The sequence below is a fragment of the Dichomitus squalens genome (genome assembly GCF_000275845.1).
Source record: "Dichomitus squalens LYAD-421 SS1 unplaced genomic scaffold DICSQscaffold_10, whole genome shotgun sequence".
NCBI classification, from domain to species: domain Eukaryota; kingdom Fungi; phylum Basidiomycota; class Agaricomycetes; order Polyporales; family Polyporaceae; genus Dichomitus; species Dichomitus squalens.
In genome coordinates, this window is record NW_006766892.1 from 911,560 (window position 1) to 934,602 (window position 23,043).

Genomic DNA, 23,043 nt, shown 5'->3' on the forward strand with positions numbered 1-23,043 from the left:
GACCTCGAGCGCCCTTCCTGTCATTTTAGGTGCATCGGGCAGCCCAGATCTCGGTGATCTCCCTATCGGCAAATTCGCCCCCCAAACCCGGCTATTTTCCACTCCACAGCAGCTGGCGTCACAGGCACTCGTCCAACGCGAGCATGCTGGGTTCATTGGGACCGTTCGTACTGACAGTACGAGACTGCAAGAGCTGCAACCGTTCGACATCTCTGCGTGGCGCAGGCATACAGAGTCTACCTGGACGCGATCTGGGTCCTCCGGCGGCACCGGTTCTCAAGATGGTGCTACCAGCGGCTTTTCCCGACATTCGCTGGGATAGGTGACCGTACATACTGCGCAAATGATGAACGCATATCGTACCGCCTTCTCGTGTCGTCCGCAGGGATGATGCATCCGCTCACCGCGCGGCCCTTGATGTTCTCCGCTCACCACGAGCGCAGCTAGTCACTGTACTATACAGCTCGTCGCCAAGTACGCGCTCACCTAGGCGAATCCGCACGGTCATCGGTCGCTGGCAGTCTCACCCTCTTCAGTACCAGCCGGAACATCGCACGCTCTCATCGAACGCGCCTCACCTTACAGCGAAGCCTCGACCGTAGCAGCGCTCGCATCATCGACACTGATATCACAATCATGACCCTGATGCCGTTGAGTTCCTCCATGGCACATACAGTGCACAGGTCTAGAGACTCCGCGCGGCCTAGTTTCGCTCAGTCCTTGCTCGATCCTCGTCTCACTCATCTGTTGCAGCTTGGTGACCTGCCACCATCTACCGACGAATGTTCGTGTTCATCCCGACTCTCCGAGACGGTCTGGGCTCTGACTGTTCATCATGACTGACTGACAGTCTTCTCGCGGCGACGTACACGCCACTGCAAGCTTGTATCTTGACTGCAACGATTGAACTTTTCCGATTTCTCTTGTGACAGACCATACATTCCGAGCTCGCGCTCTACATAGTTCAACCTCTCCATTGTCACGCGAATGGTCACGCCACAATACCAGCACGCAGAAAATCAACGAACCCGAGTCGCCGTCAATACTGCGGCGAGACGGCTCTCTCGCACCAGAGACTTCTGAATACTGTACGTACATCGCCTGGCCGTATGTGACCGGGAGCGATAGTCGGCCTCTAACAGCACTGGGGGCGTTCAGCGGACTCCACAACTCGACTTGCGACCTTGTATCATGCTCAGACCATTGCTGACGCCACCTGATCCACAGGCACAGACATAGCCTGCGGTCCTATCAACCTTCGTCGTCGATGCCCTGCGCATAGAAGAGATGTATCACGGACGCTGGTCACCCGAGATGGCGTCGGTTTAGGCGCGCCGGTACCTGTGCACCTCAGGACGCCGAACTGGAACTCAGCGGACACCCTGACTCGTGGGTCCAAATCACTGCGGTAGTGCCACCCGAGAGTTCGACATCTTCCAGTATAAGACATACAACGCAAAAGGCGAGAATAAACGTGCCGATGTCTATGCCCTGTGGCCTCAGCTCGACGCGTCAGAACATACCCTCTGAGCGCCAGCATCATGGGACATGGCCCTTCTAGTTTCCAAGTCTCACTTCGTGCATCAAGTCAGAATCAAGACCGGTGCCAGTGCATACAAGCATGCGTACAAGCGCAATGGGGACGACTAAGTGATACAATGACGCCAAGCGTCACATCGGTACTACACGGTTTTGCTGTTAAGTAACCAGGCAAGAGAGATGAATGGAGAACATGCAGTATGTACGGGTGATGCGGACAGACGACGGACCGGAACCGGAAATATGCAAGGGTGAGTGCAGGCAGATGTACGAGGATCTCTCCGAACATTGGAAGAGCTGGGTGAATGTGATGCGCCGGACGAGAAGGGGGAGGGTTTTCGGAGAGGGGAGGGACATACCAGGGTTGCATGCGATGTAGTAATGTAGCAGCAGGAGAAATAATGAAGCTCGTGACCTGACGTGTGAGAGCATGGGTTGTCGTACAGGGATAAGGGGTATTGCGATGCAAGTCGGAGGACCTGGCTTCGACAGCGAGTGCCGGATGCCTTTTGATCGGAGACATGACCAAGGGACAAACGATCCGAACCGGTGATCCAAGAGAGCATGTGTGGGGGCAGAGGAGATGTCACGAAGGCATTTCAGCTGGAGCGAAGCAGCGCTTGTGCGCGGTTCGCATGGGCCTTGTCAACGAGGAGGTTCGCGGTCTTGTACGTCGAGCTATACATGTGGTTGATCCCGTTTTCTTCGAGCGTCCTCGAGAACCGGTTCACCAGCCCATGTTTTTCTACGCGTGCGCGTCAGCAACCAGCCAGAGATACGCGAGCCGACCACTTATGAGCTCACCTAGCCCAAACTTGCGCAGGTCAATCTGCAGGCACTTGAGCATGCCCTCCGGTTCGGGAAGCGCGCTATCCGCATCCTCGTCCTCCGCAGCGCCTTCGTCCTCTTCGGCCCAGCGCTCCGGAGAAGCGTTGCGCGAGTCCAAAACGTCCAGCTCCTGGCTGCACATGACCATATGCCTCTCGCTTGCCGGAAATAGAGTAGCCAGAAGGGACACAGGCGCAGCAAGAGAAGACCCTTCAGGCGTCCTCGTGAACGAGAAGAAGGGCACCAGCGGAGAATAGGAGGAGGACATGCTTGACGACGTCGACTGGGAGCTAGAGCGCGAGCGGACACGAGGGTTCCCTATTTTGACCGTCGACGCGGTCTGGAGGTGAGCTAGTCTGGGGCGGACATCGCGCTCGCTGTCATCGTCGTCGTCACTCGACTCGTCAGCGTCATCCGCGTCATCGATGACCGTCTCCTGCTCGAGGTCGAATTCGGGGGACTGCGAGTCGGAGCGATCCAGTGGGTCCTTCTTGGGCGAGTCGGGCGAGACGCGGGTCGTGGTATCGCTCCCGCTGCCCGCTTCTCCCTCGCTTAGTGAGATAACATGGATATGCTCCTCCGGCAATGCGGATAGGACGGGTGAAGCCTCGCACGCACGCCGTCCTCGTCGTGCGTGAGCCGGCTGACCGGATGGTCCCACAATAAGCTCCGGGAAAGCGACAAGTTTCACGATCTTGAGGCCCCATGTCTCAGCGCTATCATCAGAAAGCCCGACGCAGGTGATGTCTGGGGAGAGTACGCGCACGTCGCACATGGAGGGAGAGTGCGAGACAGACCGCACTGGTGGGGGTCGGCCTTCCGTGCCAACAGGGGACGCGCTCAGGTCCGCCTCGGTAGCGCGTTCCAGATCGAGAATATCGTTAACCGACGACATCCGCTGCGAGGGGACGCGCGAACGGGAGCCCGAGCTGCTCGATGTCCCATTGGTGTTGCTTCGTGAACGTGTAAATATCACCCCAGCGTCGGTGTCAAAGCCTTTCCGACATGGATTGACGGTAGAATGCAAATCGAACGGGTTGGTGGACTCTTCTTCGTCGCCTACCTCTGGCGATAGCAGAGGTGACGTAAACGCGGAGACTTGCGCCGTCAGGTTCGTAGGGTCGGATAGATATAAGTCAAAACCCGCAGAGCCAAGCAGTGACATAACTTCGGTCAAGCGACTCTCCTTGACCTGTGAAGGACGTTATAATGTGTCAATGCATTGATTCGAGATCTTCGAGGGCGTTCGCGTTCATTTAAAGAAGCAACGCGCGCTGCACATGGAAGCCACGGCCACACGAAGCCAATGCAGATAAGGATGAGGGGACCAGAGCATTGTGCCCACCCCGATCATTGATCATGTGCTTCTGCCTTGAAGGCCTTGCAACCTTCTTGGCCGCCCCCAGTGGAAGCAGAAGGGAGAAACACTCACAAAGATGAAGTCGCACATATATGACGACTGGTAGAATATGGAAATTCCGGCAGCAGCTATAGGTGCGGACAACTCGTGTACTCTAGCGCCCGAGGTGTCTGTACGAGGCAGGAGTCGGCGACAGTAGATCTGGACACTGAAGACTGCGTACGCACCTAGACGGTCAGAGTGAGAGTCGATCTGCAGGACCTTCCAGCGCTCGGAAGTGACTTCGATGGGTTCCCAGTCTTCCTTCACTCGCCTGGAACGTCGAGAGGACTGAAGGCTGTCGGCCAGGACATCGCGTTCACGCCGTCGAATAGTTCGCGCATCCTTCCTTGCGGCGGTGTGGAAGTCTTGGAGGGCATCGTGCTCGGCAAACAAGCTAACTTCGATTTCGTTACAGGTGACATTGAGGAAGGTAGGGTTAGGTTGAAGAATCTGGCGAAGAACGTGCGAAGTGAAGTGCTCGAGGCGGGAACGGGGAAGATGGACGAGGGAGAGGGATACAGGTAGCAGAGAGATTGTAACGGAGTCGGTATCACTCATACGGATAGGAAGGGAGGGGGGGCCACTTGCAGGCGAGAGCGCGGGGGGATGAGTGTTATAGGGAGAGGATGGGGGAGTCAGGGAGGAACCGGAAGGGACAGGGGAGGAAAGACCCTAGCTAGCTTGCCGGGCTGGTAGATCCAAGCCGCGCAAGGCATCTCGAGCTCAAAACCCGGCTGCAATCCGTCTTCTTGTCCCGGCGTCTGTCCAGTTCCTGTCTAAATCCCCCGCTTCCAAGGTCGGCCCGCCCGCTCAGTTGGGCTTATCTACCCGCCCCGACGCCCTCCCATCAATCCCAGATAAGCACAACGCCATGTCTTCCCAATCTGCCATGTACTTAATCTCCTCTTCCCCCAGGTCCATATGTCCGTCGCTATTGGGACGACACATTCCAGAACGATATACGTTTGGGTCAAAGGACACGGCATTTCCCTCTCCAGGTGAGGGTGCACTGCGGAGCAACCCTTGAGAACTTTCTGATATCTCCTTCTGATCGACCCCTGCGACACCTCCAACGCTACGGTGATACAGACAGTAATCAAGTCCCTCTGGTCGCTGAGGCAAGAGGTGCGCCACGGTCTGTTCTTCGTAGTATGTACATAGATGGAAAGTGGGTTGACCTCACGCCTTCGCAGAATCGACGGAATTCGTGCACATCCGTAAACGATTGCCAGAATTGCCCAACATTTGCACCATATGTAATGGCAGTCTGTCGTGGCGCTCACGATGAGCTTCCTTTTGCACTTGCTTGCGTGCTTTACATCATAGCTGCACGGGCACGCTCTTTCCTGGCATCTCACAAGGGCGTCGCCCATGGTCTCGAGCTCGAGGTTTCCGCGCACTTGCGCTCAGCCCCGGTCACAAGGACGTTCACGCGTCTACAATGAAGAACTTGCGAGGTCTCTGTCTTGCCATGTTCGCCGCAATCTGCTTACCTCGCCCGTTTCGCCGACGGGCTTGGAAATTGCTAGGAAGATGAGATACGTTTTGGAGGTCTATGTAGATAGACCGTGAGTGCATGCTTCCTCATTGTTTCATGTTCACTACCCTGTTTTTGCAGCCGCTACTTTATTCCCAGACTGAGCGATCGCTACTCTCGACACGGATCTCCGATAACTTGGCGCGTTGCTAGCGCGGAAACGGGCTCCCGATGCCATGTATTATCTTGGCCTACTTCGACATGATAGGCAAACAGAGATGTCTTCCCCCGACCATTGCTCCATAAGCTCGTGTCAGAGCTATGGCGAACATCTGTCTAGTGCTTTCACGTACGTTACGGTGGTGAAGCCTTCTCGATTCAACGTCAACCTTCACATAGCTAGGTCCTGGGGACTGTCCGTTGCACACAGCCCCGTTGCAGCTATGCGGCTCAAGACCCTATGAAGGTCCGTTTCTCAGTCAATAGTCCGACAATCTGGGTCGAACGCACCGAAGAGTGTTTTCGATAGCAAACTCGCAGCGTTAAAAGGGCTCCCAGGAAACCTGCTTCGACATTTTTTGCGTGGCGGCGCATTTCCATCTCCACCTTCCTACTTCACTTGTGCACAGTCGGGAAGGCGCCTCCAAGCACATGTTGCGAGTAAGCAGTTGCGGACGGCTTTGTCTAATGAACTGTATTCTGCATTGGTGTCTGTACCCAGCAAGATTCTCATGTACTGGAGGAACTCATCTCGATTTGTTCCCATACGTGCTCGAAAACGTTCCTTGAGCGGAGTCTAGCCCTTAAAATTGATCCCGGCCATCTCTTGCGTTGACACAGCTGGTGTCGACAACTCGGCGCCGCCACTGTTTTCAATGCGCGAAGCCACGCCACAATAGCACGCCTCGACGCCGTTTTGCTGGGTCTCGAGCCGCCCAAAGCCCCCTCTCAGCACAGCTGTGGATCGTCGCTGTCTCAAGAACGGGAAAAGTCCACACGTACCCTTGCGTCACACTCTATCTGGACCTACTTGCCGCCGGGTACCTCAAGGTGCCTCGAAACTGTATGATGTAAGGCCGGGGCGAATCAGACGAGGATGTGTGCGAACCGCTGAGCATCCGCCGTGTGAAATCGGCGCCAGATCGTGCGCACGCCGCCGTGACTCTGCTCTCATACCGCATCGGTCACCCCTTGACAGGATGCCACTGCCGCAGCATTGATATCGTTATCCGTCGATCCCACTGGACAGCGTCCTGCCTGAGACTAGACCGGCACGGTCCTCGGTGGTGAGAGCAAGTCGTCTTCTAGTCTGTCTGCTTACCGCTCACGTCTGCTGACGATTTACAATGCGCTCTTCCTTCGCAGAGCTTGGTGCTGCGCCCAGATGGACATAAGAGGGATCGCCAGTATGCTAACGTTCGCGGGAGAAGAATCCATCAGCGTACCATCAGAAATGCTAGAATGCGGGGTCGGACGGTCTTTCGAGTGTCCCGTGGCCAACGCCACATGCGTCAATTCGTGAAGATCCGGAGAGCACAATGTCAACGAATAGCCTGCTCGAAGCAGCAAGAGCGCGCCGCGCTACAGCACAGTCATTTTGCGTGTGTAAAAACCTGAACATCGCAGTGCGCCATCCCAAGCTCGGTGGATAGAACGGCCCGGCTAGGACTCTATCTGGCCCCCGGCTTTGGCCCCAGCTCCTTCATCGTTTCCCAAAGGAGGTTCCTCGGTACCACGGAGGAAGTTCATCCACACCCACGACATCCCCCTACCTTCCATATCGTACCAGTAGTTGACGGCCACGGTAAAACCCTCCTGTTGTACATGATGCCACCATCCCGCCGGCAGGTACAAAGTTTCGCCCGCCTTCACAGTCACATGGATGGGATGTGCCTTAGACGGCAGCGCTCCGGGGGCGGTAGGGTCGGTAACCGAAGACCAGCGAACGAGCGGCACTGACGGCGGGGATGGGACAAGCTCAAGTGCGCTTGAGGAACTCGATCGAGCGTAGGTACCGTGAGGATATCGACGTTCTGTGCACCATCAGTACTCGACTAGGCCTCAGTATATGAGGACCTACGAACCTTTGAGGCACCAGCCTTCAGTAGGCGGTAGCAGGGTAAAGTGCTTAGCTCCACGTATGACGGTATAGATATTTTCGTAGGGATCTATTCAGGTACCGGTGAGAAGGACCGAGCCTTGGATCAGAAAACGAACGGCGGACCGCTGTGGATGCTTGTCACACTTCTCTCGTCACCAATCCAGAGGTTGACCGCATCCGGCGTCCTGTCTTGAGGCAGCACTTCTCTCAGGTTCTCCCGCAGCACGAGAATTGTTCCAAACACGTACCAAGAGCGTCGCTACACCATGATACGTCACTCGGGATGTATTCCCGTAGTGCCTCGAATTCGGAAGGGTCTTCCTCTCCGCTCATATCAAAGTAGCGAGACGAGAATAGGTTGCCGTTTTGGGATTGCAGATAATGCACTTCCCCACTCTGATTGTCAATTTCATGTCCCTCTGTATCTGTAGGTGGCGAAAACGGCTCAGTAATTCTTCGCGTGTTGAGGAGACACCAAAACTAAGAGCGGAGATGCAAATCGCACCTAACCTGAAGAGAGAGTATCAAGAAAGGAAGACACGGTCATTCTTTGTGTATGAGGCTCCGCGAAGAATAATTTTCCATCTGGGCCAGTCGTCACGGCATCTGCCCGACTACGAGCCGGAATCCCGTTCAATTGTTAGTGGACCTGGAAGGACAGTAGACCACAAACCCGTTAGGCGTGACTGCTACCGAAATTTTGTTGTTGCCCATTTTCTCGGAGATCCATTCTTTGCTCCAGGCACATTTGTCATCAACCTCGGGAACGGTAGACTCTATCGAACGTCAGGAAAGGGAATTTCGACAATCGTATGAGACACTCTTACCCTTAATGAGGACTGGTCTTGCGATGTGAACCAAGCGTGAGAACTCTAGGGGCGTAGGCCTGTGGTCCAACACGTCGTATTGAGTACCGTTCATTTCTTTCCAGTCGCGACCCTTCAGTCCTTGAGCAGGAGCCACGACACGCTCTCACGACATACCATGATACTCCTCCGAAAGCCATTTCAAGGTTTTACAACGGAAACTATCGGCAAGTTTTCCCTCAAGATCGATCATTCTGACGTGTCGAAGAGGATCTCGCTTGAGATGGCAGGGGTATGTGTCCAAGTTGTATGCTCGCGATTCAGATCGCCAAGTGCCCAGGTGACCGCCGCCAAGGTGACGCCCAAGATTATCCGCTACGGGTACTTCAGCGTCTGTACTTCCCCTCTGGGACGTCTTGCGGCGTCTTGCGCCGCTGCGCGTATCGCCTCCGGTCTCCGACGCGGGGGATGAAACGACCTCTTATTCTCTGCCTCCACCATGAGTAACCTCGAGAGTGCGTTTTCCTGTCTTTGGTACATACGCATTCTTCTCACCGTGCGTAGAGACTTTGTTTCAGCTCAAGGTGCGCCGTTGAGTATTCCGAACTCGAATGTGACGTCTTAACCGGATTACCCCCCGCAGTTCACCGCGAAGTCGTTGAACAGACAGGCGAAGAAGGCGCAGAAAGATGAGGGCACAGAGAAGGCGAAGCTGAAGAAGGTGCGCCATCCATCTTCACCCCGCAGGCGGACGTGCTCAGCGAAAGAGTGGCAATCCAGGCGCTGCAACAGGGGAACAACGATGGCGCGCGGATATACGCAGCGAACGCGATCCGGAAGAAGACCGAGTCCCTCAATCTGCTCAGACTGGCGAGCAGAGTGGATGCCGTCGCGAGCAGGGTGGAGACCGCTGTCACCATGCGCCAGGTTTCCGGCAACATGGCGTCCGTAGTGAAAGGCATGGACAAGGCGATGGAGAGCATGAACTTGGAGCGGGTGCGCAGTCTTCCTTGTGGACGTGACCGTTGTGCCAACCTGCATCTCTGCGTTATCCGCGCGCCAGATATCCATGGTCATGGAAAAGTTCGAGTCCCAATTCTCCGACTTGGACGTCCAGACCTCATACATGGAGGAGACCATGTCCAACACGACTGCGGTGTCCACGCCGCAGGACGAAGTTGATGCCTTAATGAAGCAAACCGCGGAAGAGGCCAACATTGAGCTCCAGCACGACCTCGCCTCAAGGGAGGCCCCCGTGGTCGAGGTGCCCAAGGAGAAGGTCGGTGAGGAAGACGACATGCTCGCGGCTCGGCTGCGAGCCTTGCGACCTGCAACGTAGCGGCATGCATTAGACTTTGCAGCTTGCTATTACAACTCATCTCCCTCGGACGGTCGTCGTTACTCTTGTCAACACCCCCCACACTGCAGTTTGAATACCTTGTTCTCATATTGTACGATCTCGATCTGTATCATTTTGTCGGAATGTTCCCGAGGCAACTTAGGCACCCCTTGCACATGGCATGCGGACGAAGACCGAATAGAGTGTGCATGAGGGGAACCGTTACGCATTACAACGCGTGAACAATACGGAAGGCACGTCTAAGGTAAGCAGGTTACGGGAAGAGGGAAACCATAAACGCGAGATATCCGGAATGACAAAAAGATTGGAAGGAGTAGTACACATGTGCAAATTCGTGAGGGATGCAGGAGGCGAAATAGTAACGTAGCTATGGAATACAAGCCGAAGCGATAGAGCATGACGTCGACGTACGGACGGTAGAGATCGTATCACGTAGAGATCGATAGCAGGTGCATGAAGGAATCGTGCTGGGGGAATGAAGGCTCAAGCAAACTGGAACAGATGGGCGCAAGGATGAGGGGATGCATAGAAATGACCAGAGACCAGGGTCATCAAGGGATCGTCGAGCATGAAAGGGGGATCGACGCGACTCGCGGCATAAAGGCAGCAAATAGGCTATACGTTAAACGCTACGAACACGAGCGGGGTTCGTGAAGGTCGTTAGGATGCAGGGGTCAAGCAACCCAGGAGATGAATGCCGTCGTGCTCAGGGGATGCACAAAGGGTGATCATTGAGAACACATGAACGAGACCGAGGGAACCAGGAAGTAGTCGAAGTCCGACCGTGCACAGCTCGAAGTTTATCGACCCTCCGAGTTCTGCACGACACGCAAGAACCTCTCCAGGAGCACGTGTTTCCGCCGCTGGTCCACGCCAGGCGAGTTGTCGAGCAACCGCTCCACGTGTACGAGCAGCCCATACGGTCCGTCCAGCGGGATCGCGTTCGCATCGAACCGGTGCACGTCTGTGAAGAGTAAGTCGATCGTAAGTAAGTCAACATGGGGCAATCGGGGACGAGAGCAACGACTGACAGTTTTTGAAAGTTCCATACGCCGCATCCCCCAGCGCCTCCTTGAACGCCTCCGCTACGTCCGAAGCTGCCCCCGCCGTCAACCGCCCCTCCTCGTCCGCACCCCTCCACCTCGAGCGTGCCCGTGCGGCTGACGACGTAGTCGCGCTCATACCAGTCCTCGGTCCGCCGACTCTCAGAACCGCCTCCTCGCGCACCCTCGAGGGCGCCCACGTCAATCCCAGACCGAGATCCAACGAGCGGCCCTTCCCTGCGAGACGGGCCTGCTTCGAATGCGACATCGCTTCCGACACCGTCAGCGGGGAGGGCGACGCAGCACGAGGGGCGCTGCGGGCCGCAGACCTGCGCTCGTTGTCCGCAGGAGAGCCGGGAATTGGGGGCACTGCGGGCTCGAACTTGAACGGCCCGTGCGAGGCGCGCCCGACGCGCTTCCCAGCGCTCCGTCCCCAGCTGCCGTCCCGGTTGTGCCCTGACGAGTCCCCAGACGCGGTCGACATGGGCGATGCGGGTACAGGGTCTCGACGGTGGCCGTGGCTGGACGTCGAAGCCGGCTGTGGAGGGTGGTGGCCTCCGTGACCTCGAGAGTGGGGGTGGGATTGGGAGGAGTGGGAGGCAGGTTGAGAATGCTGCCCGGCAGAGCCTGAACGGTCAGTGCTCCTGCGGGAAGGGGGGTTTGCGAAGTGGACGTCCGTCGCCGGCTTCTTGCCTTTGTCCAAGACCCCGCGGGTACTCGGGAGCGACGCGGGCGCGAAGCCGTGTTCCACGGGCTCTTCCCTGGGTCTCCTGGGAACAGCGCGCGCGCTGTGGCTCCGCTGCAGAGCAAGCTGTCGTTCCTGCTCCCCAATCCCCATGCTTTGCAGCGCCGTCTTGATGCTCATGACGCCACTGCTACCCGACGCGGGCCCTGCACCCGCAGACACTGGCCGCTCGAAGTCAAAGCTGCCGTGCTTGTTACGCTTTGTCCGGGAAGCCTCCGCGCCGGAGCGTGGGTGGCCACTATGGTGCTCCCTGCTTCCGCTGTGCTTGCTGTTCGCGCTGTGCGCACTCGACGACTTCTCCATGGGGACCGCAGCGACGGCAACGGCCGACGTCGACTGGCGCACGCGAGCGGTAGGAAGAGGCGAGCCGACACGGCGCGGGTGCGTGATGCGCTCCTTCTCTTTCTCCCTCTCCTTCTCGCGCTCCTTCTCCTTCCTGCTGTCCCGGCTGCGCTCGCCCGACCGGTCCCTAGCACCACCCCGCATGCGCTCCCTCTCCTTCCCCTTCTCTGCCGAGGTGTACGACCGGTTCGAGGACGTCCCCAGTCCGCAAAGCGGGGAACAGCGCCCTTCGACGGACCTGAGGTCCGCATCGGGGTCGTCCTCCGCCTTCATGTATTCGCCACGGCGCGCGCCCGGAGGGGAGTTCAGTACGTGCACGGGCACTCGCCGCGGCTGCGGCGAGACGAGGCCTGGAAGCGCGGAGCTCTTCCCGCCCTCGTTCGTCTTCAGGCACCCGGGGGTCGGGTCGTCAGGATGCACGGGAAGCCCCTTGCGGGTGCTCTTCTGCGAGCGCTGCGAGCCCGACTTGTCCCCAAAGGGCCGGTCGTCGCGCCCGTGCCAGAGCTGATCTGGGGGGTTTGCTGCGGCAGGGGACGGGGTGGTAGGGCGGGATCTGCCCTGCGAGGACTCGCCGAACGAAGCTTTGCGGGGGCTGGGGAGGAGGATGCCGAAGATATTGATACGCTTGCCTTTGCGCGAGGGGTTCGACTTGGTAGCCTCGATCGGGACGACCTGCGCAACCAGCTCAGCCGTTGCGGTAGGCGCCTGAGCGGTAACAGGCACCGCAATCGGCTCCGGGGCCTTCCTGGGACGAGGCTTGACCGTGGCGTTCGTTGCGGTAGTGATGTTAGACAAAGGGCGAGAGGGAGATCTCGTCATTGGACGCGAAGGGCCTGCGACGTTGCCGTCCTCGTCGTGATCGAGGCTGGAATGGCGCGCGTGTACGCGGAGAGACGCTGTGTGAACGGTGCTCGGCATAGGATCGACAGGGTAGGCGTCCAGCGAGCGTGAGCGACGTTTCCTCGAGCGAGAGCGGGAGCGGGAGCGATTGAGGAAGTTGACGATCTGCGTGGGCGTACGCGCGAGCAGCCATGTTGAAGGCGCATGGCAATGTCATGGCGATACGCGGTAAGGCTTAGCACGACTGTGAAGAGCGGGGAGTGAAGTGAATGGACGCACCCTAGCTCCAAGACCTCTGCCTTGCCGTTCTTCGGGTACGCCGTCCATACTGCGTACTTCCAGGTCTACAATGTGCGAGGCGACCTTGGCATAGCTTGGATATACGAGGTGGTCCTTCTCGGGATCTTCCGCCTGGACGGCAACGTGAACAAGCACGCGCGTCAGAGAGCCAGCCTGGTGAAGGACAGGATGGGCACAACGGACCTGGGTGGACAATACGGCGCGGATACGCTGCGACTTGCTGTTCGAACGGAGGAGGGAGTGCAGCTGGAGGGAGAAAAACGGGGCGCAACACGTGTTAGGCACGACGCTCGCTGGGAACGGGAGGATGTTCAGAACGCACATCCAAGGAGAGCCGCATGCGGGCAGCGTCAATCAAACCCAGACTTGCCCTCCGGTCGCTTTTCGCAGCGCGGTCCGACGGATGCTCACCGTCCGGGTTCGGGACGAGGTTGTTGAGAGATTCCGAGACGATGTGGGTTGTGGAAGATGAGGGGGCGAGAGACGGGTCGGTGATGGATGAGTCGGCGTCCGCCATGTTGTGGGTGAGTGTATGGGAGATGAGAGGGGAGACATTCAACACTGTAGGCCTGCCGCGTAGAGACCGGAGGAGAAAGGCGAAGACGATGGGCTTGCGGGCGTTGGGGGACGGAGGGTGTGCTGATGGCGGCGGACGGGCATCAGTGCGGGCGATCGTGTGAATTTCCATATTCATACGCAGCCACAAGGGGAGAAGCGCGCGTACGGGGCTCTCTCTCCCGTCCTCGTCGTCTTTTTGAACGCTGTGGGCACCCTCCGGACAGCGGCGCATGACAGTGGGTGGGCCTCAGGGGAAGCATGCACGCTGACGGCTTCAGTGCATATGCTCATCTCTTGCGATCGAAGGCTCATGACACTCTCGACGCTAGATTTAATTCCAGTGCTGACAGTAGTTGCAGCATTGCTCGGGGCCTGTAGCTGCGCTCGCGCTCAACGCACAGGGTAAGTTGCCCTCGGCACAGAAAGCAGCATAGGCGTGAGTTGGGCGATGGTATGTCCTGCGCCGCACCAACGGCCGACATCGGCGAGGCTTCCCCGTGGGGGTCTGAGCTCGAAGCACGCGGCTTCCAGCCCCGCAACAGCCAAGAATGGATATGTGTAGTATTATCGCCTATGCTACTTGCGGGACGCTTGGAGCTACTAGGGCAGGCTTGTACGTTGGGGATGCTAGTTGTCCGGGCTAAGAAGTCGGTCGATGAGTGTCAAGATCATACGTGTTCGGGAGGCCTAGCTCGCAAAATGTTGCAGGCGATAGAGTGCGGAAAGAATTGACATGGCTGTCTCTCCGTACGAAACATCGCTCAGAGCCCGTATCTGCCACGCCTATCGGAATATCGACGTGCTGGCATGACGCAGAATATTACGTTCGTGTCTGTTGTGTCTTTCGCGTCAATCATCAAGTCACGTCAAAGTAGGAAACTACCAGGAAACTTTGGTTTCGTCAACGGGTGATCGGTGTGCTCCTCCATTGAACCATGGTTGTTCTATGAGGAGAGCCGCTATCGATACATACTCTCAAGCTGGGGCAGCTTTCAGGACGAGGGGCGGAGAGGAACGCGGTCACGTGGGAAAGAGTGGTGAATTCTGACGCAATTGGCGGGACGGGGTTGGCCACTGCGCTCATGTCGAGCGCAAATTCAAGCATGGCCTTCCCAGCTGCAGCCGTTGTCCGCCCTGCCCGCCGTCTTCGTCATCGTCCCCCTCGCTCTCCAGCTCGTCCTGAACCTCTCGACCCTGCTGCACACCATCCGTAGCCCCACAAATCCTTCGCTGCCCGCTTACAATCCCTGGGAAAGCCTTGCACGATGAATGTAGGCAAAACCGTCTCCAGGTCTCTCAGGCTCCTCAGCAAGGCGCCCTCTCGCCTGTACGTCTCGCAATCTATACGGGCTGCCTCCCAATGTACGCCCGGTTCCTCAGGGTCTTCGCAAGAACGCCCCCACTTCCCTTGCGTTGATGCACATGCCGTGCGAGAGTCCCGAATCATCTCTTCGCGATCTACCCCTCCCAGCAATCCCGCCTCCTCTGGCCCCGAACCCCCATATGCGCGACCCAACCCTGCGTCCTACAACGTGTACCACCACACCTCACCCCTCCCGCTTGTCTATGCCGACACATTGCCATCCTTCGATATCGCTTATGAGACATGGGGAACGCTCTCCCCAAGGAAAGACAACGTCATCCTGCTTCACACCGGACTTTCCGCTTCTTCGCATGCTGCGTCTACCGAGCTCAACCCTGCAGACGGCTGGTGGGAGAAGTTCATCGGACCAGGGAAGGCCCTGGACACGAGCCAGTTTTTCATCATCTGCACTAACGTCCTCGGAGGCTGCTATGGCTCGACGGGTCCCTCTTCTCCTCACCCGGAGACAGGAGAGCCGTACGCGACCCGCTTCCCCATCTTGTCTATATTCGACATGGTCCGAGCGCAATTCTGCTTACTCGACCACCTGGGTATTGAGAGCCTCTATGCGAGCGTAGGGTCATCCATGGGCGCCATGCAGAGTTTGGCCGCAGGATGGTTATTCCCTGAGAGGGTTGGGAAGGTCGTGAGCATCAGTGGGACAGCGAGGAGTAGCCCAAGCGCTATTGCTATGCGATTTGCGCAACGAAGTGGTGAGTGCAGCCTTTGTGTTGCCATAGACTACCTCCCTGAGATACAATCGTTAGTCCTCATGGCGGATCCCAACTGGAAGGACGGCTTCTACTACGATAGCTTGCCCCCACATACAGGGATGAAGCTCGCTCGACGTACGTGACACGCGTACACGCGATTCTCACTCCCTCACACGCCGTCCTGCAGAAATTGCGACCATCACATACCGTTCAGGTCCCGAATGGGACATACGCTTCGGTCGCCAGTTTCGCAAACTCCCCGACTCCGAAGCGCAGCGACCAGACGCACCCCGCGCGCCCGCACTATGTCCCGACTTTCTCATCGAGACGTACCTCGACCACCAAGGGGAGGAGTTCTGCCTCAAATACGACGCGAACTCGCTGATCTACATCTCGAAGGCGATGGACCTCTTCGACCTCACGGCGCCCGCGCTCGCCGAGCTCCGCCTCGAGATCCCTGCCCCGCGTGCGGGGCCCCCTCCCCCGCCTCCTAGCTTAGCTGCGCACCCGACGTCACCCGCACACCAGCGGTACCACCATCTCCTGTCGCATTCGAGGAGCCATCCTCCGCCGCCGAACCCCCCGGTGCATCTCCCAGATCTGGCTGCGGGTCTGCGCCCGCTGGCGAACACCCCCGTGCTGGTGCTCGGGGTGCAGAGCGACATCTTGTTCCCGGTGGAGCAGCAGAGGGAGGTCGCGGACGCTCTGCGGATAGCGGGCAACCAGATGGTGAGCTACTACGAGCTCGGGGGTGTCTGGGGACACGATACGTTCTTGTGAGTGTGTTTTGCGGTGGTCTGTGAGGCCGCTCTGACTGAAATTCTTTGGCAGGTTGGACGTGCAGAACGTAGGCGGTGCTATTCGCGGGTTCTTGTCGTAGTGTAGTCATAGATTGCCTCTCTGTAGCATAATACATACGCAATAGAACACAGAGGGACCTTCGCATTCCGGCATGACCGTATGTGCCTCATGTTCTACCGCAGCTAGCTTGCGAGCCAGGCGCGCCAATCTCAGACGCGTCGCGCGCATGAACGCGACCTATGGGCGCTTGGCCACATTCACTTGGCCTCTGACCGTGACTCGGCTGTCGCTCCATCCTACCTGTTCTGGAGATAACCTTCTTCGACAACGTTGAGCTCTGCTAGGCGTAGACAACGATGCGGACGCCCAGGATATCCGCTGGCACAATTGTGCGTTCCCTACTCACCTGGCCAAACTCATCTGGTGGACCTGGACTTCACAGGTGCGGAAACTGCACAGGCCGCGATATGGTCCATTCTGCCTGCACACAGCTCAGGACGGACCGATGCCCGACGCGAACGGCCGTGAAGAGTACGTACGCGGTCCCCGTCCTTTTGCTGGCCAGTGGACAGAGACGCTGAGCGCAGCACCGTCCTCGCATCCGTAGGATCGTAGTGAAGAACCCCGCGAACGGCGAGCACGTAGCCACGTATGTCCCGACTTTCGTTACGCTTGTGCGGCGCGCTGCCATGAGAGTGGTCTTCTGAGCTGTTTTCTCTCGCGCCTGCGCCAGCGTCGTGTCCGCGAGCCAGGAAGACGTGGAGACCGCGGTGTACAACGCGCACGCGGTCTTCAAGGGCGGCGAATGGTCGCGGGCGCCCCCGCTCCTACGCGCGGCCGTGCTCTCGAACCTCGCGCGGCACCTGGAGGAGCGCGTGCCGGACCTGGCGAAGATGGAGACGGCGCAGACGGGACGAGCTATCCGGGAGATGAACGCGCAGGTGCGTCCATCCGTTCTCTTTCTCTTTCGCTCTCTCGCGTGCGCGAGAATCCTCTTGCTGAGTCCTTATTCTACGGGGCGGCGCGGAGTAGCTCGGGAGGCTGCCTGACTGGCTGTAAGTGTCGTTTGCGCGGTTCACACTTGTGGTTGCAGGAGCTTCTGAGCGTGTTTCCCCGCAGAGACTACTATGCCGCGCTCCTGCGCACACAGGGCTCCTTCGTCGCCCCAACGCACGGCCCCCTGCTGAACTATGTGCGGAGAGTTCCCCTGGGCGTAGTCGCGCAGATCACCGTGAGTTTTCTAGCATATCGCCTGCGCGACTGCCTAACTCGACAACAGCCGTTCAACCACCCGCTCCTCATAGCAATCAAGAAGATCGCACCTGCTCTTGCGGCGGGTAATTCGGTTGTTGTCAAGCCGAGTGAATTGGCACCTATAACGGTGCTCGAGTTCGCGGAGATGGCAATAGCCGCAGGAGGTGCGTCTGGTCTGTTGCTTCCAGAGGCCCAGCAGGGTCTACATCTCATACTGTAGTTCCACAGGGGGCCTTGCAAGTCCTTCCTGGCTACGGCAGGACAGTGGGCAAGATGCTGGTGTCTGATCCGACGGTGCGAAAGGTCGACATTACAGTGAGTTACCCCGACATTACACAGGCAAAAAGCATGCAACTGAAGGCGAGATCAGGCAGGCACAGATACGGGCAGAGCGATTGGGAAAATCGTCGGCTCCAACCTCGCCTCGTACACCGCAGAGCTGGGCGGGAAGGCCCCCATCGTCGTGTTCGACGACGCGGACGCGGAGTCTGCCGCGAACGGGGCTGCGTTCGCGTGCTTCGTCGCTTCGGGCCAGACGTGCGTCTCCGGGACGCGGCTCATCGTTCAGGACAAGATTTATGACGAGTTCATGGACCTCTTCATGAAGAAGGTCTCGAGCGTCACGGCCCGGATGGGCAACCGTACGGCCCTCCCCCTTCTTTCCAGACGTTTGGCGCATGCCGCTAATGACCATACCCTTATGCTCTAGCTATGAACCCGAAGTCCACGATGGGCACCGTCATCTCTCTCCGCCAGCTGGAGCGGATAGAGACCGTTGTACAGCGGGGCGTAGGGACCATTCTCACAGGCGGCAAGCGCATGACAGGCACGTCCGCACTGGACGGCTACGACTTCTCACAAGGGGCCTTCTTCCCCCCTACAGTGATCACCGACGTGCCTACCGAGGACGACCTCTGGCGTGAGGAGATCTTCGGACCGGTGGTCGTGGTGAAACGCTTTTCCGTACGTCCTTCACCGCTTCTGATACTCAGGCCAGTAACAGAGCTAACATGACCCTTCCCCGGCACCTTGCTCGTCACATCGCTTGACTTAGACCGATCGGGAAGGGATAGAGCTGGCTAATGCGTGCAAGTTCGGCCTGGGTGCGGGCATCTGGACGCAGAACCTGGCGAAGGCGCACCAGGCCGCCGCAGCGATCGAGGCTGGGCTCGTGTGGGTTAACACGCACCACCGCAATGACCCCAGCTCGCCTTGGTTCGTAACCGACCTGCCTGTTCTGTTGTGTCGAGAATGCGAGAAGCTGACCTGCAGATGCCGTTCCAGGGGCGGTATGAAGGAGAGTGGGATTGGCAGGGAGAATGGGGTCGAGGCGTTCGAAGCCTGTGCGTTCCGAGAAGGCACTGGATCGACAAGCTATGTCTTGCTAACATTGGCTGCATGTTATAGACACGCAGAGCAAGTCGACGATCATCAACATTGCCGACGCGGAGGATACTCGGGCCGTTCAGGATTGGTTCGCAGAGGATGATACTGAGAAGCGATACGGCTGAATTTCTGTATATGTCTTTGTTTCTCGAATTGCGTACACATCCTCGTTGTTGAGATGCTTGTAAACGAGGTCAGACACCGCTCCTCTTCGGCATTGTTTGTCGAGGGATCACCGTACGTGAAATCCGAGTGTTGTGAATATCTAGCGCAATGGCAAACATCTCGAGCAGAACTAATGGTAGTGTACATTCAACGACAACAGTTCGATACATCCTGGTGATGTTACAATGCGATGAGGATATCCATAAAACGTGCGCTACAGGCCTATGCCGCTGCCGTCGTCTTGACTGCTTCGTGCTGTTCTGGAGTCTGCAGGGCGTGAGCACTGCGTAAGTTGCCGAGACCAGGAAGACAACTCACCTCCGACACCTCAACAGGAGCCTCGTCCACGAAATCTGGGACCTTGTTGAGATCGCTCAAGTACGAAGGGCCCTCGTCCTCAGCCTCCAGCTCCAGTGCGTCCAGCTCTGTCGGACGGTCAGACACCAATAGCCACGAGAAGCAGACAGGCATCCGCACCAGCCTGCAAGTCCGCCTCGTCAATCTCGTCCGGCACCGCGTACGACCGGCCCAGCGTCTCCTGAATCTCGTTCGCCTGCTCCAGCAGGTCCTCCATGTCATAGTGCACACTCTGCCCCGCGCGCGCCGTCAGTCGTCAGTCATGCGCCAGGAGCGACCGCCGCGAGGGAAGGAGAGAGGGAGGGAGGGCGGGCGGGACGGGACGCACCTCGATCTTGTCGATGTCGATCTTGCCGTACTGCTTCTTGAGCTCCTTGTTCGCCTGCTTCATCGCGTCGACCGTCGCCATCGTGTTCCGCAGGTTCTCGGTCGCGAGCGCGGCGGACTCCATGTTGAACGTCTGCTGCGTCAGCTGCGCGAGCTGCGACTCGTACATCCGCTTCTGCTTCAGCGTGCGCAGCGCGCGCTCTTGGATCGCGTTCTGTCGGCGGCGGCGAGACGTGTTCGTATCCGGCCATCGTAAGTGTGAGCATGAGAGGCGAGAGAGGGGGAACAGGCCGCAGAGGGTCGGGGGACGGGGGAGACGCACCTTGCCGGGCCCGCTCCGCAGCCTGTTCATCTGCTCTTTGTACCGCGCGAGCTCGCCGTCCAGCTTCTTGATCTTGACCTCTATCGAGGCCATCCTGGTGTCTGTCTGCGCGCCCGCGCCCGCACATCAGTTTGCTGTTCGCTCGACGCCCCCAGATGTGGCTCAGAATGGGGGGGGGGCCTACGGACCGAGGAGATCGCATCCTGGAGGTTCGGGCGGGGCTTCTTGCTCGCGGAACTGCCAAATATGCGGTTCATGGTATCAAGAGAATCTGGGGCGATAGACGGGTACGTGGAGAGCAGCAGAGGGCAGGACGCAGCGGTAGTAGCAGTATTATGTACCAAAGGTGTGAGAAGCGCCCATGCAATGGAGTGGCGCGCGTGCTGAACTCTCCCAAATCAGGCATGCTCAGGATCCGCCGACGGTCACCAGTAGTATCCAGTCTTGTATTACAACCGCCCACTAACCTGCTGCTCAGGTTGTGTATTCCGTGTACGTATATTGTACAATACAATTGATTACAGCTCCGTCTACGCACTCAGGTAATGCAAGCTTGTGAAAGCTTGTCCATACAGTGGAAACACTAGCACGGCTTGTAATCGACGTTGTAAGAGCCTGTAATATTGTATACACGCAGCCAGGCCAGTATAACACTCTTGTAATAGAAGCGTACCTATGTAATAGCAGCTTGTTAAAGCTTGTCTAAGCGGCGGACGTGCCTTTGTAATAGAAGCTTGTTGAAGCTTGTCTAAGCGGCGGAATCCATAACAGGGCTTGTAGTCGACTTTGTCAAAGCCAGTGTATATTGTAGATATTCTATTACGCTAGTATAGGACTCATACAATGATATACAGTTCCGTGTGTGCAGTCAGGTAATCATCAGTAAACCGTGCATTAGCTTAATGGCTTAGCGCCTTAAGCCACTTAGCTCTCCCACGCATATCTTCGAGCTGCTCACCCTCAACTCCGTACAGCGTGCCAAATAATGGAGTGTAGCAGAAAGAGAGACCAAGAGAGGTCAATTGGAGCCTGTACAGACATTATGACAGAGGCCGGCGTGCACGATGATGATGCAGAACGTTTTTGCACTCGCCCATCTTAATCGTCTTAATCCGTCTTAATCCGTCTTAATCGAGCATCTTAACTCTTACGACTTACTGACGCTTAATGCCGTCTTAGGCGTCTTAATGCCCTTAAACACGTGTTTAAGACGTATTAAGTGATTCCCATGTTTACTGATGATGCAAGCTTGTCAAAACTTGTCCAAAGTGCGAAAACGGTCGCGGATTTCGGATCCGACTTTGTAAAACCCTGTAGATGTTGTGTATATGCCATCATGCTGGTATAGGACTATTGTAATAAATTGACAGGGCGACCCCGGGCTTTGTGATACCTTGTGTATGGCTTCGGATCGCCCGGAGCTTGTAATGGCTATTGTATAATCTCGGACGAGCCTTGGAATCGACATTGTCAAAGTCTGTAAACACCCCATTGGCTTGTATTTCCCAGTTGTATTGGATTGTACCAAGTTTCTTACGACCTCACGCTTGTAATCAGCCCTGTAAACTATTGTATATCTGCAGAACAGGCCCAAATTTGTGATACACTGTTGTTCTACACACACCTCATGCCCCTGGACTGTAGTAATTGATTGTGATTATTGCATGTCCTGTGAAAACTCGTATTTGCCTCTGCTAGAACCTGAAACTGTGATAGCCTGTAATCCACGTTAGGGCTGTGAAAACCTGTGTTAAACTTTGCATGACATACGGCTTTGTCTTGCGATTGTAAGAAGTTGTATATATGTTTGTAAGGTGGGAGATGTTATTGTAATTTAGCTTATAGCTGTATCCGGAATTAGAGTGATCAACAGACCGCCAAACCATGGCATATGGTCGAAGCTGCCTGAGTACAATCACTGTAATGGATTATAGTCCGGTGCTACCGTCCATGAGAGCCTTCGGACCACCTTTGGAAGCAAGAGCGCCCACGACGATCCTTATCGGGATGGCTTCTATACTGAACGCCTGTCACTTCATGTTAGTCTTGTATTGACCACATAGAAAGTCGATTAGTCGATTTGAATCCTGGAGCTTACAAGGCTTTAATTCGTTGTAAGTCAGACTTAGTAGTCACAACACAGCCACAAGCGCTCATGACCTGGGACATCGCGCAAGTCTCGACAACGCCCCGCTCTGATCCTTGCAGAGTCCTATGGCCACATTTTCATTAGGAGAGACTTCCTATGCTGTTAGCCTCTCTAAGCAGATAAAATCAAGTACGAGAGGCAGAGCCTAGCTCTCGACTGATGAGGGTGTCGTGCAGATGTTTCTCGACACCAGCATACATAAGTGCAACCTTAAGGTATTGCGGGTTAACATCTTGGCAAAGCTCTCCACACGTTTGAGACACAGCGGAATCATTAATATTATCGATAATAGTATTTGAAAGCCAATGGAAGCATGTATACCAAAACGATCGACTAGGGTGGGTTGGATACAAGACACACTGGGGATTTGAACGAGAAGCGGAATGTGAGGACAGTGGTATGTAGTATGTAAATGTACGGTAAGGAGAGTCGGATGCGTACTGCATGAATAGATGAATAGACAGAGGGGCAGGTAAGTGAGTGGATGAGGATGCGATAGGTGTTGAACAGGCGCTGGTTTACACAGCTTGCCTAATACAGCCGTCACAAGATATGGAACGGCACAGCCGGTTACTGCAATAACCGAGGCTGTACTACTCATGTGGTACACACACAGCTTCGCTGTGTACGCACTGCTTCTCTGTGCGACTGTGCATCCTGGGAAGGTACTGTATAGTACTACGTAGCCACAGATGCACAGCAGGTTATATAGGGGACCTCTGTACCCCCAATCTACAGTTCAGTTCACTCGAACGTCTCCTCTCATCGCTCTTACAAGCCTCTTACAATCAACCAACCCTTCTAGGTGAGTTGCAGGCTATCCGCTGTCGTGCCACCCGTGGGAGAGGCCTTCGCCCCCGGGTTC

At 56.8% G+C, this 23,043-nt stretch overlaps 7 protein-coding genes across 7 annotated transcripts; 3 read left to right on the forward strand and 4 right to left on the reverse strand.

Moving 5' to 3' along the window:
• Positions 1-1,835: 1,835 nt before the first annotated feature.
• On the reverse strand, positions 1,836-4,327 carry DICSQDRAFT_154780 (uncharacterized protein; the record flags this gene model as incomplete). The annotated part of the gene is made up of 4 exons (XM_007365059.1): positions 1,836-2,284; positions 2,344-3,559; positions 3,800-3,897; positions 3,955-4,327. 4 exons carry the CDS (start codon positions 4,325-4,327, stop codon positions 2,139-2,141), a joined length of 1,833 nt encoding a protein of 610 aa, XP_007365121.1. The 3' UTR covers positions 1,836-2,138.
• Positions 4,328-6,784: 2,457 nt separating this feature from the next.
• DICSQDRAFT_104943 (Clavaminate synthase-like protein) lies at positions 6,785-8,406 on the reverse strand (the record flags this gene model as incomplete). Its single annotated transcript, XM_007365060.1, has 8 exons — positions 6,785-7,279; positions 7,331-7,414; positions 7,471-7,536; positions 7,596-7,772; positions 7,858-7,961; positions 8,021-8,123; positions 8,175-8,270; positions 8,331-8,406. 8 exons carry the CDS (start codon positions 8,404-8,406, stop codon positions 6,909-6,911), a joined length of 1,077 nt encoding a protein of 358 aa, XP_007365122.1. The 3' UTR covers positions 6,785-6,908.
• A 184-nt stretch (positions 8,407-8,590) lies between these two features.
• On the forward strand, positions 8,591-9,671 carry DICSQDRAFT_85343 (vacuolar assembly protein DID2). Its single transcript, XM_007365061.1, has 5 exons — positions 8,591-8,668; positions 8,718-8,737; positions 8,797-8,874; positions 8,934-9,149; positions 9,217-9,671. Exons 1-5 carry the CDS (start codon positions 8,653-8,655, stop codon positions 9,490-9,492), a joined length of 606 nt encoding a protein of 201 aa, XP_007365123.1. The 5' UTR covers positions 8,591-8,652; the 3' UTR covers positions 9,493-9,671.
• Positions 9,672-10,313: 642 nt separating this feature from the next.
• On the reverse strand, positions 10,314-11,787 carry DICSQDRAFT_58765 (uncharacterized protein; the record flags this gene model as incomplete). The annotated part of the gene is made up of 2 exons (XM_007365062.1): positions 10,314-10,477; positions 10,545-11,787. 2 exons carry the CDS (start codon positions 11,785-11,787, stop codon positions 10,314-10,316), a joined length of 1,407 nt encoding a protein of 468 aa, XP_007365124.1.
• A 2,819-nt stretch (positions 11,788-14,606) lies between these two features.
• DICSQDRAFT_154784 (homoserine acetyltransferase) lies at positions 14,607-16,297 on the forward strand (the record flags this gene model as incomplete). Its single annotated transcript, XM_007365063.1, has 4 exons — positions 14,607-15,417; positions 15,472-15,552; positions 15,605-16,193; positions 16,249-16,297. The coding sequence occupies 4 exons, from the start codon at positions 14,607-14,609 to the stop codon at positions 16,295-16,297; spliced, it is 1,530 nt and encodes a 509-aa protein (XP_007365125.1).
• Positions 16,298-16,492: 195 nt separating this feature from the next.
• Positions 16,493-19,078, forward strand: DICSQDRAFT_136003 (aldehyde dehydrogenase). The gene is made up of 13 exons (XM_007365064.1): positions 16,493-16,607; positions 16,661-16,749; positions 16,826-16,867; positions 16,952-17,159; positions 17,251-17,273; positions 17,338-17,449; positions 17,498-17,636; positions 17,693-17,787; positions 17,843-18,113; positions 18,182-18,435; positions 18,527-18,687; positions 18,757-18,815; positions 18,880-19,078. Exons 1-13 carry the CDS (start codon positions 16,575-16,577, stop codon positions 18,981-18,983), a joined length of 1,590 nt encoding a protein of 529 aa, XP_007365126.1. The 5' UTR covers positions 16,493-16,574; the 3' UTR covers positions 18,984-19,078.
• A 63-nt stretch (positions 19,079-19,141) lies between these two features.
• Positions 19,142-20,308, reverse strand: DICSQDRAFT_136004 (vacuolar protein sorting-associated protein 60). Its single transcript, XM_007365065.1, has 6 exons — positions 20,218-20,308; positions 20,030-20,134; positions 19,709-19,921; positions 19,501-19,612; positions 19,342-19,448; positions 19,142-19,290 (listed from the first exon to the last, which is right to left on the reverse strand). The coding sequence occupies exons 1-6, from the start codon at positions 20,284-20,286 to the stop codon at positions 19,246-19,248; spliced, it is 651 nt and encodes a 216-aa protein (XP_007365127.1). The 5' UTR covers positions 20,287-20,308; the 3' UTR covers positions 19,142-19,245.
• Between the last annotated feature and the right edge of the window lie 2,735 nt (positions 20,309-23,043).